At 39.1% G+C, this 19,492-nt stretch overlaps 2 protein-coding genes across 7 annotated transcripts in view; one reads left to right on the top strand and one right to left on the bottom strand.

The window, feature by feature from the left end:
* Positions 1–8,654, top strand: part of arhgef4 (Rho guanine nucleotide exchange factor (GEF) 4) — a 78,227-nt gene extending 69,573 nt beyond the window's left edge. For all 6 annotated transcript variants that reach the window (XM_065948981.1, XM_065948982.1, XM_020638540.3 and 3 more), the window contains 9 exons: positions 1,912–2,091; positions 2,922–3,122; positions 3,488–3,667; positions 3,899–4,131; positions 5,015–5,144; positions 5,250–5,381; positions 5,564–5,807; positions 6,151–6,228; positions 7,195–8,654. In XM_065948981.1, the coding sequence (XP_065805053.1) occupies positions 1,912–2,091; positions 2,922–3,122; positions 3,488–3,667; positions 3,899–4,131; positions 5,015–5,144; positions 5,250–5,381; positions 5,564–5,807; positions 6,151–6,228; positions 7,195–7,352 (1,536 nt within the window). In that variant the 3' untranslated portion in view covers positions 7,353–8,654. The remainder of the gene's footprint in view (positions 1–1,911; positions 2,092–2,921; positions 3,123–3,487; positions 3,668–3,898; positions 4,132–5,014; positions 5,145–5,249; positions 5,382–5,563; positions 5,808–6,150; positions 6,229–7,194) is intronic.
* A 790-nt stretch (positions 8,655–9,444) lies between these two features.
* LOC109987499 (CBY1-interacting BAR domain-containing protein 2-like) lies at positions 9,445–18,431 on the bottom strand. The gene is made up of 9 exons (XM_029278188.2): positions 13,954–18,431; positions 13,612–13,846; positions 13,452–13,520; positions 12,965–13,066; positions 12,206–12,211; positions 11,993–12,097; positions 11,795–11,908; positions 11,252–11,461; positions 9,445–11,122 (listed from the first exon to the last, which is right to left on the bottom strand). Exons 1-9 carry the CDS (start codon positions 13,971–13,973, stop codon positions 10,946–10,948), a joined length of 1,038 nt encoding a protein of 345 aa, XP_029134021.1. The 5' UTR covers positions 13,974–18,431; the 3' UTR covers positions 9,445–10,945.
* Positions 18,432–19,492: the final 1,061 nt, after the last annotated feature.

The following is a 19,492-nucleotide window of genomic DNA, read 5'->3' as shown; positions in this document are numbered from 1 at the left end:
TGTGGGTGTGTTGCTTAGCAACAGCCAAAGTCTCTTGTTTTCCTCATTGCAATGTATCAGTGGTGCTAAAAAAAAATGAAAGGACTTTTTCTTGAAAACGATAGTAAGGTATTGTGAAGAAGAGCATAGTTTTTTGGGGGATCACAAAAAGACACAGCCTGCAGAGAGCAGCGATTGTGGGCTGATGTATTCTAGTAAGAATTTGTGTCCTCTCCAGGGTTGAGATGCTGAGCAGCATAATGGATACCCTCTGTGGGGCTAGGGGCCATGTTGACGCAGTGAAATTGGCGGTGTGTGTGTACGAGGCAGTGTGAAATATGACCACTGCAGTGTCTTCATCAGTAACACTGGCTCCATCTCTTTTCTGGTCTCGCTCTGTTCCTGCCCCCCCCTCCCCCCCCTTTCTCTCTCTGTCTCTCACACTTCCTCTTTCTGCTGAGTTTACTTCTTCCACCTTAAGCTCCTCATTGATCTCTCATTCTGCCCTCAGACTCAGACTTCAACATTAGTCCATGTTTGGTAGCCTATATCAAAGCTGGTATATTTTGGAGACTCATATATTTGACACATAGTTATAGCTCATACAGCATGTTACAGCACTACTGAGCTAATTACCGGCCTTCCATTTATCTTATGACATCAAAACTGACTGTATGCTGTGTTGGTCAATTGCATGCTAACTCTATTAATAACTACAGTGTACAGAGCTGTATCATCGGTTTCTGTACCCGTATCAGTTTCACAAAATGCCATGGTTTATACCATATACTATCGTATTCATTTGAAAAATTCAATATATTCTAATGTAATAATCACTGGGAAGCATCTAAGTGTTTACAAAGCACCAAATTACCTTATTATTATCACAAAATGTATTCTGATCTTTATTTCCACATCAACACTTGCTTTTAAAAAAAAAAAGGCTCTCTCTTTTCATTCTCGATAATTATGATCAACTTTGAGTTGGATGAAATATGAATCAGTAGCTACACTTAACTAACCGTCTTGTGAATTTTAGCCCAATGTTTGCTATCTGGTTTTAAATTAAAGAGACACTATTACACACTAGTTGGTGAACATGGGGTATTAGGCAGTGAAAGAGACAAGTATTTCCATTTGGGGCGTATACACACAAAGTGGACAAAAACACAACTATGAATGTATATTGCTCTGTAGCTGCCAAGTGATGAATTTAGAAAAAGCAGCTGTTGCAAACAAGCTCACCGATTAAGCCCTGAAGGTGAAGACGTTTGAATGTTCAAGTGAAGTAATGCACACATTCATCTTTTTTTTAGATTTGGTCTAGTATGTTATAGGCAGATAGATCATTTAGATGTTAAAGTTAAAAAACTCACTAGTGTCCCTCGATCAATCAATCTTCACTTGTATTGTGCCCATTTTTCAAGACACTTTACAAAAATAGCAGGTCTAGACCATACTCTTTGTTGTATTATTTAGACCCAACATTTATCCACAAGATCTTCCCTGTCTGGCAAACAAAAAAAGACAAAGGAAAAGCTTATTTAGCTTTTCACTAAGCCCTCCAAAAGTCAAAAAAGACATTCTGAATTGACATGATAAATATTGTTAACCAGCTGCATGTCAGTGCTAGGTGAAGTCAGTTCAAGAAAATGTATTCATTCAGCCAGTTCCTAATGGTCACTGTGGTAAACTATGATGAAAGAAGGTAACTGGTTGAACTCTATGGTTTGAATAATGTTGTTCTAAAGTCAGTTACATCACTAACCCCATCCTTGCCATGTGAGCTGGGAACTGACCCTGATTGATTGATTCATTGACCATGACATTACAACATATTTTGTGGCGAGTCCTAACCGTATTGTTGTGCCACGTGCTGAAACTTGATAAAAACATGACCTTAATCTGACCACTGTCCTTACCTGTGTACAGCTGATCAGTGATGGCAGCGTGGTATATGCCGAGGCTCTCTGGGACCATGTCACCATGGATGATCAGGAGCTGGGCTTCAAGGCTGGTGATGTCATCGAAGTAGTGGACGCCACCAACAAAGAGTGGTGGTGGGGTCGTATCATGGACAGTGAGGGCTGGTTCCCTGCCAGCTTTGTGCGGGTAAGACAAGCTCTGTCCAGCATCCAACACGAATGATTCTATTACAAGTTTGAACTGAATTGTCTGAATAATGACTGCAGCTGCTGCATTAGTAGGTATCAAAGTAATAAAAAGTTTTGAGATGTTATAAAGTATTTGTGTTACTGCACAGTTTGAAATGTGTTTATTGTTTGTGTGTGTTGTCACTAAAGCCTCTTTTCCACCAAGCGGTCCGGTTCATTTATTGGCATTTCCAAAGTCAAAAGTTGGGAATGGTACCAGAATAAGGGATCCGGACCGTCCTACTTTTTTGGTACCCTTCTGTTGGGGTGCCAAGGGTACCGAACCCACCCTAAAGGGTCCCTTGTACATTTAATAATACATTTATTGAACATTTAACTTATTTAATAGCGGGCTACACTGTGTTGGGCTGCTATGATGTCAAACTATTACATAGCTGACCCGGCTATCTCCATCTGGCCTACACTCCATTCCGGGTTTACCATACTGAACTGTACCAAACTGTACTAAACCAAACCGGACTGCTTGGTGGAAACGGGTCTTAAGACATTGCTCATGATTAGCCTGTTATTTTCTTATGCTAAACTGTACAAGCAAAGAAAATAATTAATGAGAAGTACATTGAAAGAAAGCATTAGAAAAAATAGTTTCTTTCACTGAGTACTTCTCGAAAATCAATTACACAACTGTTCTCCTGTAGCTTTGAAAACTTTCAAAATGCAGTTCACACCTATTTGATTTTAAATTAATAGTGAATCAGCTAAAAAATTTAAGATTTTGCGAGTATCGAAGCTTTTCTTGAGGTTTTAGGTTACCTGTTTCCTCCTCAGTTGCGTGTAAACCAGGATGAGCCCATGGAGGAGTACCTGGCCCATCTGGAGGAGGCTCAGGCCGGAGAAAAGGACCGGGCAGGTCTGGGCTTGTTGCTGGGACCTGGTTTACCCTGCAAAGAGCAGATGAGGACCAATGTCATCAATGAGATCATGAGCACAGAGAGAGACTACATCAAACACCTGAAAGACATCTGTGAGGTTAGGCTTCACGTTTTAACACGATGTTGTCTTGTTTAGAAATTGTAGCACATCAGTTCCAATAAACCCATTTCTTAACCATGACCCTGTGACATTCTGAGCAGCTGTTTTTTAACAAGTCAGCAGACTTAAGTTCCTCCTACGCTTTGAAGGATTGCTGTCAGAATTTTAACTAAACTCAGAAAAGTCTACATGGAAGAATTTAAATTGAATAACTCAAATCATGAACAGGACTAAATCCAAAGTCCTGGATTGGCTGATCTGCCTGTTATGTGGTTGACTGTGGTGCGTAAATGATATGATAGCACAGTAACCATTGCCGTACATGTATTTATTTTATAGTCTATCTTTCTGTTTTTCCTCAGGGTTATATCAAACAATGCCGCAAGAGGACGGACATGTTCAACGAGGAGCAGCTTCGTACTATCTTTGGCAATATCGAAGAGATCTATCGATTCCAGAGAAAGTTCCTGAAAGGTCTGGAAAAGAAATTCAACAAGGAGCAGCCCCACCTCAGTGAGATCGGCTGCTGCTTCCTAGAACATGTAAGCTTGGTTGCTAAATTAATTTGAACAGATTGAGTGCAGAGAGCTTCATGAAAACTATAAATTACTGCATTCTATTTGTAAAAAAGTGGCATGCAAACATTTACATTTTTTCCCCTAAACCTTTAACTAGTTTTATTTTTATTTATGCATATCTTTATTCTTTAGGATTAATATTCCACCAAAGCAGTTCTCCTCTTTCTAATCACATCCCTGTTCCCTTTTGTTTAGCAAACAGATTTCCAGATCTATTCCGAGTACTGCAACAACCACCCCAATGCCTGCGTTCAGCTCTCCAAGCTCATGAAGGTCAACAAGTACGTGTTTTTCTTTGAGGCCTGCCGACTGCTCCAAAAGATGATTGACATTTCCTTAGATGGCTTTTTGCTCACCCCCGTTCAGAAGATTTGCAAGTACCCACTGCAGCTGGCCGAGCTGCTAAAATACACCAACCCTCAGCACAGGTGACTACACACTCCTTGTTCTCACTCAGAAAAAAAGGTTTTAGGAGATCCATTGGAGCTTATATGCGCAAATATTAGAAATCAACTTTCAATTATATGTATTTATCTTAAGGAAGGCCAACTCCATTTGGTTAAAAGCAGGGTTGGTAATTTTCTAAAACTAGCATGATTTTGAAAGTAGCATTCCCTCAGTGCTCCATCTGCACCCACCTCTGAGCTCCCTTAAAAGCCACGCCCCTCACTAACATGCTCAAGCGCCATTGGTCCAGAAGCGGACCTCAGCTCTTGCTTTGAGTGTGGGCTCGTGCATGCATGGGGTAGAGAACGAGCAGGGAGACAGGGAGGCGTCTGATTGGTTCATCAGATTGGTACCTCGTGGCAGACATTGGTCAAAGTTTTTACAGGCTTACAACTTCTACAGATGACAGATTTTCTTTGTTCCTTTTTCAGAGAACACGAGTTATTAATGTCTGTCAGGACCTAAAGACAATTTCAACCAAAATCTTAAAAAGTGTATCTGGAGAAAATTACCAACCCTGCCTTTAACAGAGACAGGGTGATGATGTTCAGTTTACCCTGGAAATATCTTCTTTAATATTCATATTAATCTTTCGATCAATGTCAAAATATTCACATTTGGTTTCCAATATGTGCATTTCATGAGTGTTTTCACTCCATCTATGTAACTCCCCCCCCACTAATGTATTCTGTCTTTGATTTAACATATAGTACTTGTTAGGAGGTTACCTTTTTTCCTGTCTTGGAAGAAAAGGAAAGACACTTGTTCTGTTTAAAAAAAATATAGACTGTGGCCAGAATTACACAAAAGGCTGAAGACTTTATTTTAAAATTCTACCTTCATGTGATTATCTCTGTCTTTTAGGGACTACAAAGATGTTGAGGCAGCCTTAAATGCCATGAAGAATGTGGCCAGACTTATCAATGAGAGGAAACGGCGCCTTGAGAACATCGACAAGATCGCCCAGTGGCAGAGCTCAATAGAGGACTGGGAGGTATGGCATGAAGCGTCTTTGCTATGAAATGCTTAACAGTGTCATTTTCAACAGGACTGGGATAGAAAGTAACCACCGTTTGTGTGCTTGCTTCGATCCATGCAGGGTGAAGACGTCTTGAGTAGGAGCTCTGATCTCATCTTCTCAGGGGAGTTGACCAAGTTGTCCCAGCCTCAGGCCAAGAGTCAACAGAGAATGTTTTTCCTCTTTGACCATCAGATGGTTTACTGCAAAAAGGTGCTTACCACGGTTCCTTACACTGTTTTCAGTGATAATAGTTTGCCTCTTTTTTTTTTTATCTGTGACATGCATTCAACCATTCTCTCATGCTGACTCTTGCTTTATCTGCTGATTACTTAGATCTTGTACTTCTTAAAAGAATTCCTCGCTGAATTTGCCATCCTAACATTTTTTTTCAGGATCTCTTGCGCCGGGACATGCTGTACTATAAGGGTCGGATGGACATGGACCACATGGAGGTGATAGACGTGGAGGACGGCAAGGAGAAGTATTTCAACATCAGCGTGAAGAACGCCCTGAAGCTACGGTCGCTAGCTGGTGACGAGGTCCATCTTTTGTGTGCCAAAAAGCCCGAACAGAAACAACGTTGGCTACGAGCTTTCACTGATGAGAGGAGTCAAGTCCAGCATGACCGCGAGACAGGTCAGATTACCTGCACATGTCATAACATTCATAATTCAAGAAAGAAAGTGTTAAGTTAGCCTATTAAGTCAAATAATGTGTTTTGTAATAAGAAAACACAGATTTTCTTTAAATGCCCCCCTCAGTTTGCAAAGTCAAATGAGTCGGTCCATTCTGTAGATAAAGTCCGGATCAATGTGGAACCAACTCAATTAAATCTGCTCCAGAGCTTATCAATCAATCCGCTGACTCTGCAAGCCATTTTTTTGTCGGCCAAATTTTCTCTCATGTTTTTTCCCATTCAATAATAGACTGACTGTAAAAGAAAAAAGCTTTATAGTCATTATCTTCTCTTCTTTCTTAGGCTTTTCTCTCACAGAGGTCCAGAAGAAACAGGCCATGTTGAATGCCTGCAAAAGCCATCCAGCTGGAAAACCTAAAGGTAAGCATCCACGTGCTCACAGAAGAAACAAAAGTCTTCAGTAGTTTTACATTTGGCATTAAGCAGCTGAACTGAATGCCTTTATTACACCTGGCATTAAGATTCAAATCTTGGGTGAATTGGTCACGATTGAGAAGCTCTCGGTACACATCACAAAAAAAAAAAACTAGATTCATTAAGGACGCATTGAGATCATTTCAATCTTAAAGTCTACCTAGTGTCTGTAAACATGGCAACAATGGCACTGAGTGGCAGATCCTTTGCATATAGAGCTGGAAAGTGACATCCAATCACAAGTGGTTTCTTGAAGCAGGTAGAGACACATCTAATTAGCAGGTATAAGCTGCCATGCTTAAAGATGTCCACTTGTGATCGTGTGTAGGACTATAAAATGAACTGCTTTAATGAATGAATTGATCAAATGTTTTTTAAACCCCTCCCCTTCCCTGGGGATCATCTTAAGTCTCAGTACAGTAACAGTCCCAAGATGTCTTTCACCCTTGGCTTGGACACTGGTCACCACACTATGTATGATATATGAGAACAGATTAATAATGCATGGAGCAGTATGTTTTATAAAACTGTACGACCTGTATTCTTCAGGAATTTTCTCTCAAACAAGCTAAGTTAAGGTTTGACTCGTGCTAAAAATACTTCTCCTCCAAAATAGAACAGCAGAGTTATTTCAGAGGACTGTTACAAAATACCAACACGACTGAGATCTTCTTTAAAAATAAATATGAGCTCTTTTGTATCACTTTTTATCTGTGTTAAGCTATTTTAATAAAATCCAACACCTACAATGTTTGTCAATGTTTTTCCACTGAAAGATTTGTGTAGCTTAAATAAATAACTTCAAAACATGGGATGTTTTTAATGTGACTAACTGCTTGAAGAAAAACATTACAAAAAGCTCAAGGCCATAAATCTATGTTGTATGTAATGACATTCTCTCCTCCTTTTTAGCGGTGACCAGACCCTACTACGACTTCCTCCTGCGACAGAAACACCCCTCTCTCCCCACTGCTCTGCCCCAGCAGCAGGTCTTCATGCTTGCCGAGCCCAAGCGCAAAACCTCCACTTTCTGGCATAACATTGGCAGACTGACACCTTTCAAGAAGTAAAAAACAACAACAACAACAACAACAACAACAACAGGAAGGAAAAGAAAAGCAGTGGAGGGAGGGACAAGAGGAGGAAAAAGAGAAAGAGGTTTCTGCTCGTGCCTGAATAGACCCTTTTTAATTCTTCCTCTCCTTTCTTTCTTTCATACTCCTAACAACGCCCTAACTGTCATACTGATTTATTGTATAGATGAGAATGATTATGATGAGAAGATTATTTTTGAAAGCACTTTATAGGTTGGTTAACAATCAGATTTAAATATGGTCTCCTGGAGACGGTGAGTCAAAAAGGGAGAGTGGACTAAAACTTCTTCTACACCTTCAATCAAGCGCCGGTTGGTACTAACATGACTACTGTACTGCTGCAAGTGAACGTGGGACAACGGACAGTTCCACCTCACTGAATATGTTGGCTGTCTACAAAAAATGGTCTTTGTTCTATTGTTTTATGATTTGAAAGATGCCAAGTGCTCACAGTGCCCAAGTATTTGTTTTATTTGTTTATTTTATGTATACAATTAAAGAAAAGGTCAAATAGGGATTCTATGGTATGTGTCTACATTGGAACAAAGTGAAGGGTATATAGGTGATACAAAGTTTACTGTGCTTTACTACTTGCCAGTAGTACTTTCAGTCAAATGTCTGCTGACTTGTTGAGTATTTCGTGATCTCCATCAGCGAGAACTTGTTGTGTATGTCTGGTGCATTATTGACATCGTGCACACTTGATTAAGTCATGAAATGCAGACAGCAGAAGAATCGTTATTATCAAAAACTAGGAACTTTTATTTCAACAAACAGCAGAAATGTACACACTCCAGCAACACACATTCCTTGAGTCTGATCCTTCGACTCCTCCTTATAACCTCCATGTCAAGTAAGTAAACGAACAAGCTGTTTTTTCTTCCTTTTTTCCTTTTTTAAGTGCCATTTGAAGTGTGTCAATGATGATTTACAATGACGTGCATGGATGTGATGAAAAAAAAAAAAACTACTGTGAAGAATATTTTTTTATCTCTGAAGACCCCTTGCTATATTTAACTAGATTCAGGAACTGAGGTTTCAATGTGCTACTAGGCTGACAGCATTAATTACACTCTTCTTTTATCTACCTGTACTTCTGATCTCCAGTATTCCTGCTCTGTGTATCCGGTCTTCATTATAATCTCATTTCAGATCAATGCAGCCCAGTAATATTGCTCTGTAAGTGCATTCAGTGAAATGTACTCCTTTCACTTTTATGTTCAAGTGTTTTCGCTTCTGACAATATGGAATATTAAACTTTCCTAAGCTGACAAAACACGGCCATCAGTGGAGGTCTTTTCTTTTTCTTACTCAAGGATAGAGTTCAATTATTAGACTGTAGGAACTGAAATTGTGAATGGACGTAGGGTGTTTTAGAAAAGTATTTGAAAAGTACGTGTATCTACCTTAACCTAAAGTGCAGGACAAAAAATGAAAGCAGATGATTGTGCAACCAAAGTTCATTTTACAATGTTTAGATCCAATAACAATATTTTATAAACTAGACCTTAAAGGCAGGGTTGGTAGTTTTCTCCAGATACACTTTTTAAGATTTTGATTGAAGTCGTCTTTAGGTCCTGACAGACATTAATAACTCATGTTCTCTGAAAAAGGAACAAAGAAAATCCGTCATCTGTATCAGTTGTAAGCCTGTAAAACGAGATATGCACGAGCCCACACTCAAAGCATTAGCTGAGGTCCACTTCTGGATCAATGGCGCTTGTGCGCGTAAATGAGGGGGCGTGGCTTTTGAGGGAGCACAGAGGGGAGGGGGTGGGTGCAGACATAGCACTGAGGGAATGCTACTTTCAAAATCATGCTAGTTTTCATAAATGACCAACCCTGCCTTTGAGATGGCGAGAAAATGTGGAAATAAGCGTCTGAGTGTTTACAAAAGCACTGTATGAGTCTAATTTAATATTATGATTTACAGTTACAGAGATTGATTTCAGATCAACGTTGCGATTGCAAACTGCAGATTCTAGACATTGTATAAACAATGATTGTAGCTGCTTCATAATCACAGTTCACAATTTAGTTTTAAATTTGGATTGTAGCTTTTTGTCAAGTCAGGCACTAATCAAACGCTGATTGTGGAAGTTCACTTCTCTTGTTAAGACAGGCGGCACACTGTTTCTCGATCGAGGGTTTTGAAAACATCAACCAATTTTGATAGAAACCGGAGGAAAGCAATTTTATTTCATTCAATAGTGAAAACCACCTGGTAGGATCGTGGACTGTGAATTTAAACCTAGCTGTTTGCTTCCTTCTCATATAGTTACTCATGTACTGTACACATAGCTTTGTTTTTGGGGATCGTTTTCATGAAGCTTGAACAATTGAATGTGAGCCTATTCGGTATACTATTCATTCAGTGTGCAGACTTTGTGCGCTATGAAAGTTGAAAATAACACAAAACAGAGAAAATGGCAGACAAAGTGACAAACATTTGCTTTTAGACTAAGTCTCAAGAGACAGTATATATTCCCAGCTTCTGTTAGCTGGAGTAAAATAACTGGAGAACGAGAGATCTGCCTGTTTGTAGTGACAGACACAGTCGTTTGCTTGTGTTTTGGAGCTGACTCGGGATGTTCAAAGACACCTTAGAAACTGGCCAGTGGGATAAGACATGTCAACTCTTTGATATTAGTAAGATTTAGAAACATGTTCATTGACGGCTTCTCAGTCAAACATATTTTTGTCGCAGTATCAATGCCTGTTATTAAACTCTGGTATGGTCTTTTATGATGAACATAGTGTTTTTCTGAGTATCCCTCGTGTATTTTAGTGGATGCAAACATTGTATTTAGCGCAGAAGTCTTGATATTTCAGTCCGTCATTAGGAGATAAAAACTTCTCACAGGGGCTTCAAGAAATAACCCCATGTTCATTAGTTTCACCTGTGAACTTCAAGGGGACATATTGTATCTGAGTGCAGTGTAATCAAATTATCTATTTGATCCATCAGGTTTAATATAAGAACAATTTGCTGCTCATTTGACCTTTTTTGTGGTAAGAGACATTGATGAGCAATTATCAACATGAACAAACAGACGATTCAGTGCATTCAGTATTTCATTATCAATCAGGGCCAGTGTATTGCAAGCCCAGGGCCCTTTATGTTGGCCCCCAGCAAGTTCTAGGCATTTGGGGATGTTTTGTTATATGTAAATGTAAGATCTTTTGTCCCTTGTATACAGTAACAACTCAGTGCCCAGTTCGCTGGAGGACTCATTAGCGGCATCTGTCGGTTAGAAATGAAAGCACCATAGAAAACGTTGCGTGATATCATGCTTCTTTTTTTACTCATTGTGAATGGAGTGATGACGGCAGTCAGTGACATCAATTCCTTGTGTTGTAATGATGGTAAGATGCTACTGGAGGCTTGAACTTCCCTCAGGATCAATAAAGTCTCTTTCTATCTATCTATGTAAACTGAATTAACTTCATGATGCTAATGAAAAGGCAAGTTAAAGGGAAAGACAGCTTTACAGTCATCAGCTTGGAAGAAACTACATTGCTGCACTGTTTGCAGGTACAGACGTGTTAATGTTTCCATGCTCAGGCTGTTACTTTTGCCATCTGTGCATCTGGGCATATTGAGCAGCATAAGACTTCCTGCTGGTGTTCTGACCGTCCTCTATCTCTGATTCATACATCTCCTCTTCTTCGTCTTCATCCTCATCTTCCTCCTCCAGCTCTTCTTCCTCCTCCATACCTCTCTGCCGCTGTAAGGTGCTACGAGACTGAAAAAAAATAAAAATAAGTGGAATTCTCCCCTCAGTTTGATCTTCATGGTCAGGTGTTTCAAAGCTAACCAGGGTTTCTTTGAAATCCTGACAACACTTTCATAATAAAACAAACATTGTGCTCACCCTCCTGGCTCTGTCTGGGTACTGGCTGTGTTGTTGTTGTCTGAGGTTTTGACCTGCGGTAGAGGCCAGTGTTGACCTGAAGCTTTGGCTTTTAGCGGCGGCCACAGGAGGGCTGGGGTAGCTGCTCATGAGGGGAGAAGAGTAGCTGCTCAGTGGGGTGTCCATGCGCCCAGCTAGAGAGTCTGACATCTTGATCCGCCCGATGAAGAGCTATGGAGTCATTAAGAAACACTCATGTATACATCCAAAACAGAAAAGAGCAGTTTCAAGCTCTAAGTTTTTCTTAAATGTTATCATGTAACTTGAAACTATGACTATACTTTTCCTTAATGATTCTGTGTTGTTTGTCAGTGCTTGCTGACATGTATCCATCCACGACTGTTAAGTTAATTCAGGTTATTAATTTCATTGAGAAATTTAGATTAATTTAAAAAAAGGAAGCAATGAGATGGAGGGATTAAAATAACTGCAAAAAAGCATTTCTTTAAGGTCGCAGAATAAAACAATGGGGTTACATCAGTTACATCAGTTAGCATGAAGTACCTCTAGATCCTTTTGAGTGTCTATCCCCTCCAGGTTGTGGTATGTATGTGTATAGACCTCCAGCGCTTTAGCATGGAAAAGCATCTCCACTGTGATAAAGTCAATGAAAATCCTCTGCCAGGAACAAAGAAATGGTTATTCCCAGTGTGAAATGTATGCTTTACTTGTTGAAGGATGTGTGCATGTGTTGCCACTTACTTTCATATCCTCCAGTTTTTGTCTCTGGAAGTCTGTGATGGTCTCCTCCAGTTGTCTGATGCTGCGATGGGCATTGTTGGAAGCCTTCTGAGCATTCACTTCTGCCTGTTGATGAACATACACCGCAGTTACAGTGGTAAGCTCTACCACACGGCTGGAGGTGCTGGTAATGTGATGGTATTCATGAGATAATCATAAAGTCATTAACATTACCTGAGACTGAACATTCTTGTCAAGAAATGTTTCTTTAGTGAAATTTACAATTAGAAAGTGTTTTCATGAACTGGGTGCCTATTTGACCAGAAACTAGTATACAGCCATTTGTGAAGATTGCGTAGACTAGTCACAGCTAAAACAACACACAAATATATTTATTTTTTACAATAACCAGCATGTTTGCTGCTTTTAAGTGTTCAAATATACCTGCTGATTAACTTGAAATGAGTGAATGTTCCCTTCATCAATAAGACATTATATATATTATATATTATTGTTCTTAATATAAATCAACAGATAACTTGCTCAACATGCCGATTGGTTGGACTTCAACTTTTGTGAACCCATTCCCTTTACTTATGTGAAAAAGGAAGATAAGTTATAAAATGATTATTATCTTTTTTTAAATTAATTTCAAAATTTGCAACTGAAATCTGGATTATTTTTTAAATTTATTTTACAAGAAAAGTAACTAAACACATTCACTATAATTCTGTAGTGAGATACAATATTAACATATTGTAATTTACTCAAGTTTTATCTAGTTTATATTATTTTATAATACACAACGTTTTATTCATCAGCATTAACCAAATACCCATTATCAGATAAAATACAAAAACGACATGATTGGATGCACACATTTCTTTGAAACTGATTGGCTTATTGTGGATTATTTAGGATTTATATGTCAATGAAACAATTTTAGAACGCCGTGGTGATGAAAAGAGTCAAATGTCCTTCTGTTAAGGATACAATGCCTTGTCGATCTGCTGGGTTCCTCAGTCGCATTTTTTCCAACTTCTGCAACTCCTTCAGCTCCTTGTTCAGATCAGTGCTTAACTTCTTTAGATCTACCTAGTCACACAATACAACACACAAAACAAAAAGCCGGAGACAGGGTTTTTTTTTTTTCATGCACTTAAGTATATGTCTAACCGTTTACTCCCAAAACAAAGACAGGATTAGTTCCAAAATTGGATCACCGTACATTTATCAAGCTGTTAAAAATGTGCATGAGTCAAAAATGAGTAGCTCAAATAAAAAGATTTTAACTGCTTCCAAGAGTCTGACAAGAGAGAGTGACAAGCTAGACAGATATGGGGACATTTGGCTTAAGTATTTACTTTTTCATATAATTTTATAATCAGGGTCATATTATATTAAGACAAATTTGGTGATATGATATAAGCTTCATGCAAATGTGTTATAGGCAAACGCACACCTCTGTTGTCAAACTCACCCTTTTGTTTTTCACAGTGTCTCCATAGGCTTTTAGAGGAGCAACAACTCTCGTCTCCAGTCTCTCTACCTGAAATAATAAAACCTTCATTATGATAACAGCCACATGGTAATGCAGAGGCAGTAGCACATTGATGTATGGATGATATAGTGTTCGTGACCTGAGCCTGTCTGTAATCCTGCACCATGGAGAGATCCTCAGCCAGGTTTTTAAGTCCGATTTGGAGCTCAGGGTCCTCTGTGCTGGAGAAGTCAAAGAGCTGAGCCACCAGCAGGTCTGCCTTATCTCTTAGCTTGGCTGTCTTCCTGGTGTACGAGGCCAGCAGGGAGCAGAGCTCACCCAGGTGCTTCTCAGCATGTTTCACCGTTTGCTCCATGCTCTTCACCTGCACATCCCTACTGGGACAAGTGAGGAGATAAAGAATTGGATGTTTCACATGTTTTATATATTGGTATTCAGCTAGATTCAGGTAATGCACAAATATAAAAGCACAGACTCCTACCTGGAAAAGAGGCTATTCATGTTCGCTCTGTCGTCCTCTGTTCTGTTTACCTCGACTGCTTCTCACCTTCCCCAGGTAACGCAGGACTGTTGCCATAGAAACACCAACAACAGGTGATGAACGATTGCTTTGGTGGAGGTGTAGCTCAAACTCATTGCCACATGATGGCAGCAGTGTACTAAAGGGATGTTATATTTCAGTTTATCACTCTGGACTAAGAGACATCCTGCATCATACATTAAAGAAAGTGTGTTTACCATGTTAGTGAATTCTCTGTACACTACACCATAGATGTAAACAGTTTTATTTATTCTATTAGGCTTAAACATCAATACACAGACACAAACATACATACATATCTACATAGGTTTGAGTATATTTAACACAAAGTCGAACAAGCTTTCTACCTCATTTCAGGACGAAAAAACAACAGAATAAATCAAATAATATTACTTTATGGAAAACATAAAGCATTTGTATCTTTGAATCTTATTTAAATGTTTACCTTTCATAATTAGTTTCTCTTGAAGATAATAATCCTTAAGATTTAAAATAAGGGATCTTAATGGGAGAATTCAACATACATATTGCCAAGAACTATAATAATATTCAACAACATGTTTTGATCATCTTGGGAAACCCTGAATAATATTGTAAGGGGATAAAGGTAAAATAATTGCTCGTTCCGCTAGCCAATCTGCCACCTGCTACCAGTATGATGCAACAACAGGACAATACCAAAAATACATGCAAAATGTCCTCCTCCTCATCACAACAAAATCTACAACGATTTTCATCGCTCTTGTTGCAAGTATTTTGTAAAATAACTCTAATAAGAAAAGCCCATAAATAAGTAGAACACGATGATTCACAAATAAACTGAAACATTTTCGACCAAGGAAGAGGAGTATTAAAAGTATCTTTCCAGTATGTTTGTAAAATGATGTGGAAGAGACGTTATATTCTCAGAAGACATAAAACAATGATACATGGTAGAGTTCATTTTCCAATTCATAAACCATTTGTTATTTGTAATGCAAGGTCAACAAACATGTAAATGATGCTGGGATTTTTTAATCATGTTTCTCCATGATAAAGGTGTTGCAGACAATAGCTGTGCATAGCATTGACACCTACATCCCCACTGACACCCAATAAGTCATTCACAAAATGTTTTATCAATTCAAATATTTTCATTTAGCCATAACAGCTGTTATCTGGCTCCTTCCCCATCTCTTGGTGACACAGACTGAATGTGATACCACAGAGACAATGAATTCATAAATAATTGAGCAAGATTTGGAAAACATACTGAGCACATTTTTGAAGGTGTGATGTGTTCACTCGTTCTGTGGGGTGAGAATCTTCCTACTGCAGTCAGGTGTGTGTGTGTGTGTGTGTGTGTGTGTGTGTGTGTGTCACTGATTGGCTTTGATTAAGCTCAGGTGTGGGGAGCTTATATATGCTCTGTGCTGACTCATTATCTCACCTTCAGAGGTAGTGAGAGGTTCTCCCTGTGTCTATAAACACCAACTAAGAATGTGTTGTGTGAAACATTTCCATTGCCCGTCTCCCAGAGTATAACTTGGGGTTCTGGATGGTTTTGTTGCGACTCCATCCTTTTGTGTTATCGAGGGTCTCCCTGCCAGCCTTTGCCTTTTGTGAAGTGTTTTCTCAGTCTCCTGGACAATTTTGGTTTGAGTCAGCTGCTTGGCATGGTTTAGTTCATCGTTTTTGGTGCAGTCTTTAGTTTAGAAAGCTTGTTGTAGCTCTATACAGTTTCATTGTTTTTGCCCCCGTTCCAATCTATCGCTTGGGATTTTGTGGTTATCCTTCTCGGATAACTTTGAGACCCCCCTGGGTCCGCACCTGCATCCCACTCCCCCCCACAGCAGGTCTGGAGAAAAATGCTCTTTCAACCATGCAAGGCCCTCAAGCCTCCTCCTATAGGAGTTGACACCTACCAAAAAGGGTTGGAATACTCTCAGGAGAGTATTTACCTGTTCGACAAACAACACAACATGTCTGCCATAAGGCTAAAAGCATATCAATATACATATCAGTTGACTGAATCCTTAAACAACCATTTAAATAAAATATTTCACCTCAACAACCTAAACACCCCTCCACCTTCACCAAACATGGCGCCTTCCGTTTGGCACACCCCCATATAACCCACGGGCAGGCCTCCAGATCTGTTTGACGGTTCCAGGTTGAAGGAGTGCACACAAGGCTGTGAAGCAACAGGTGACTAACAAAGATATATTTGATGTGTAACAATGAGGAAAATGTTTTAATGTAAAAAAGAGTCCATGTGTGTTTTCATTTGCTTGAAAATACAATGAAATTAAAAATTGAAATGATTTGCCAATGAGTTTTTCTTAAGTTTAGAAGTCAGTCAGATTTGAATGAAGGAGTTGGCAGGGGGTCACCCCTTGACACTACCACTTAACCACATCCATTTGCAACCTGTTTTTAAGTATTCTTCATCTGAAAACAGGAAAGACAATAATTACAGTTAAAGAGAGGCGTTAGTAGTTATGAGAAATGATATACTGCGTGTTCATTTATTGACAAAAGCAGACACATTTATAAGATACGTTGGTTTTAAGAAAGTGCTATAATGCAGTGTTTGGTTACATTAGTGTATTGCTTATAAAAATATATGTGCAGAGTTTTCAAAAAACAATAAAACACACTGTAAAATTAAACAAAGAAAAAAAAGGTGACAAATGCTGGAATGCCATTGTTTCACATGTAAAACATTAATTTTTGTTTTATTTTTTTTTACTTTTTAATGATGTGCTATCGAGGCATGTCTCACTTGAAAAATTATTTTAATCTGCAGACTTTCTGGTTAAAGATTATTTAAATGAAATGAAATAAAATGTATTTTCTAAGCCCAACAATACTGTGCGTCAAAGCAGAAACCAATGTGATTCTTTTCTGCTTTAGTTCAGGTGTATGAAATACCTGGTCTGCTTTCTCCTTCCCAGTTACTGTATTATCTTTCACAGTGACATTTTGACTTTGAACACAATGATGATCAACTGAGGTACTTTTCAAATGCTGATAGTTGTTTCAGTCCCAATACCATTTTATCCAGAACAAATGTTTCATCTAGTTTCTTTTTCAACCAGATTTGTGTTTTTTTTTCATCCCTAAAATCAAATTTTTTACTTCCCATGCCTGCCTCCACATACACTGGGTATGACACTCCAATCATTCTGGCAGCAGTCAACATTGCACCCACCAGTAATTATGATCAAGCAAAAGAATCAACATGTCAAGCTTCCTACACTGTGATGGATTGACGACAAAAAAAAAGATAAGAAAAATCCCCTAACAATCAAAACTAAACTTTGCTTTATGTTGCAGTTTGCAACTAATTTGCATCATTAAACAGGCGTTGAAGGAACTGGAAGACTGTTCAGATTTCTTTTTAATGAATGGATCTGCAAAGTTGCAAAACATTTATCCCGAGCATACGTGCAACACAACAAATGATTATACAATTGTTTTGGTTGCAGTAGCTTCAACGTTAACATTTGGTTGTGATTGCAAAAGATCTAAACCGTAACTTCTGATTTACAGAGATAACTCACCCCTCCCTTACAAGCACACAATGGGGAATGGATGTCTGAGAACCACATCTTTAGGAGCAGAGCCAGTCCATTGTACTCTGAAAGTGTTTTTTCTATCAACAATGACAGGCTCTATGTTGTACTTATTATGTTTGCCTTGAATATTTGTGTTCAGCTTGTGGGGAAGAGTTTTAATTCTTTTGTAATGTCAATGTGAACAACTAAAATATGGCTGTGCCTTTGCTAAAGTGTACACTGCAATATGGTGTGTAGTGTACAAGCAGAAGCTGGAACCTTTGAGACAGTTACATTACCTTTAGTGAAACAGATACAGCTTCAGAGGGTTTAGACACAAAACTACTGAAGCATTTACTGCTACATCCTGCAAAACAAGTCTATATAGGCGTGATATGTTATAAGTCCCCATAAAATTGGAGTTATATTGTGACATCTTGGCCTCTGCTTTCTGTTAATAAAAAAAAAACAGTGTCACCTTAGATTTATAAACTTTAAGCGATTTAAATTCTTATTTGCTCCAATGCCAGTGTTTTCACATAATCCCTCATGAAGTTGTTAGAGATGTTAGCATGACAAGCAGTCCTTAGGGAAGGGCTATGGGGACTAGACAATCTGTAACGGTTGAAGCTTGAAATCTGTGATCAGTCCTGTCTGGGGAGTTGATACCGACTGTCTCGATGTGTACACTACAAAAACAAACCGGACAGACAAAATTGGGACAAAGGCTGTACGTGGTTTCGGCTGAGAGCTGACTATAAACTGAAGGACTCCAATCATTGTCATTGTGTTTGTGCTACTCACTATCTCTGATGTATACAATGTAATTGTGACCCAGTATTCATAAGTTTTCTGCCACTTTTACCTCTTTCTTTCAGTCTGTAGCTCCACCAATTGTTCTTGGCTGTGCAGTAAGGCTGTGATCCTTACTGCTGTGGCCATCATCCTGCAGAAAAGGGTGGAGCAAGGTAAGTGTGTGTGTGTGTGTGTGTGTGTGTGTGTGTGTGTGTGTGTGTGTGTGTGTGTGTGTGTGTGTACCCCCTCCAGACCTGTCCTCCTGTTCCTCCATCTGTCTTGTGACTCTAACAGGCTCTAGTAGCCTCTCAATCTTGCCGTCTGTCTCACTCGTACATTCCTATAGATGTTTAACCTGTGAGATAGAACCATGTCCACCTGTGTGTGTGATGTAAGCCTCTGTCATGGAAACTGCACTCACTTGGATCTGATTTAGTGTTTCAGCTACTATACGACTTGGAAATAGCTATGAGGCACCAAAGATGACTGCTTGACGGATTTTCACACCAGATGAGACCAGAATAAAGTTAGACTAGATGAGTCAGAAGAATGCAGATTGACACACTCACACGCTCAAGCTTACACACTCAAAAACTCAATGGAATAAATACAAACACTAAAGTAAGTAAACATGCATGTCACAAATGCAATGTACAGAAATGATGTCCACTTGTATCACTTATTTATTGTGTTAACAAACAGTACCTTATAGTGCCAGAGATCTTTTAGAGTACATGGGAACACTCTTATTAAGTGTCACAGCACTATGTCACAGCACTATCCCCCTGTTGCTGGAACGCTGACTGTAACTTTGAAATCTTATCCAAAATGTTTCATGCATACTGTCAGGATTTAGAATGTGAGGCAGGCTGTAGGTACTGCTTGTGTTTACAGTAAGTGCTCGTGACAACAAAAGAGTGTACTGAGTGAGTCAGTTCCACTGAGTTAATTTGAGCTCTGATCCTCTCTCCTCTGTTATGTCTTGTCTCTCTGAATGTGGTGAGGCAGTGTGAGATGTTCACATACCACCTGCTGCGCCTCGTCTTACTGTGACAATCCCTCCTCACAGCTTGTTAAAGTCATTATCTCCGGAAAAGTGTCCCTTTTCCACTGCTCTCAAATCACTTTGGTTTTAATGATATCCA

The sequence above is a fragment of the Labrus bergylta genome, chromosome 20 (genome assembly GCF_963930695.1).
Source record: "Labrus bergylta chromosome 20, fLabBer1.1, whole genome shotgun sequence".
NCBI classification, from domain to species: Eukaryota; Metazoa; Chordata; class Actinopteri; order Labriformes; family Labridae; genus Labrus; species Labrus bergylta.
Note: the sequence above shows the minus strand (reverse complement) of the source record. Positions and strands in the feature narration are given on the sequence as shown.

What these genes read in the sequence shown, in the direction of transcription:
- LOC109987499 (XM_029278188.2), bottom strand. Translation starts at nt 13,973, where the DNA reads ATGAATAGCCTCTTTTCCAG. An exon ending in ACACTGTGAAAAACAAAAGG is followed by an intron (nt 13,067 to 13,451) that starts GTGAGTTTGACA and finishes TTGTGTGACTAG; the next exon opens with GTAGATCTAAAGAAGTTAAG. An exon ending in ACCCAGACAGAGCCAGGAGG is followed by an intron (nt 11,123 to 11,251) that starts GTGAGCACAATG and finishes ATTTTTTTTCAG; the next exon opens with TCTCGTAGCACCTTACAGCG.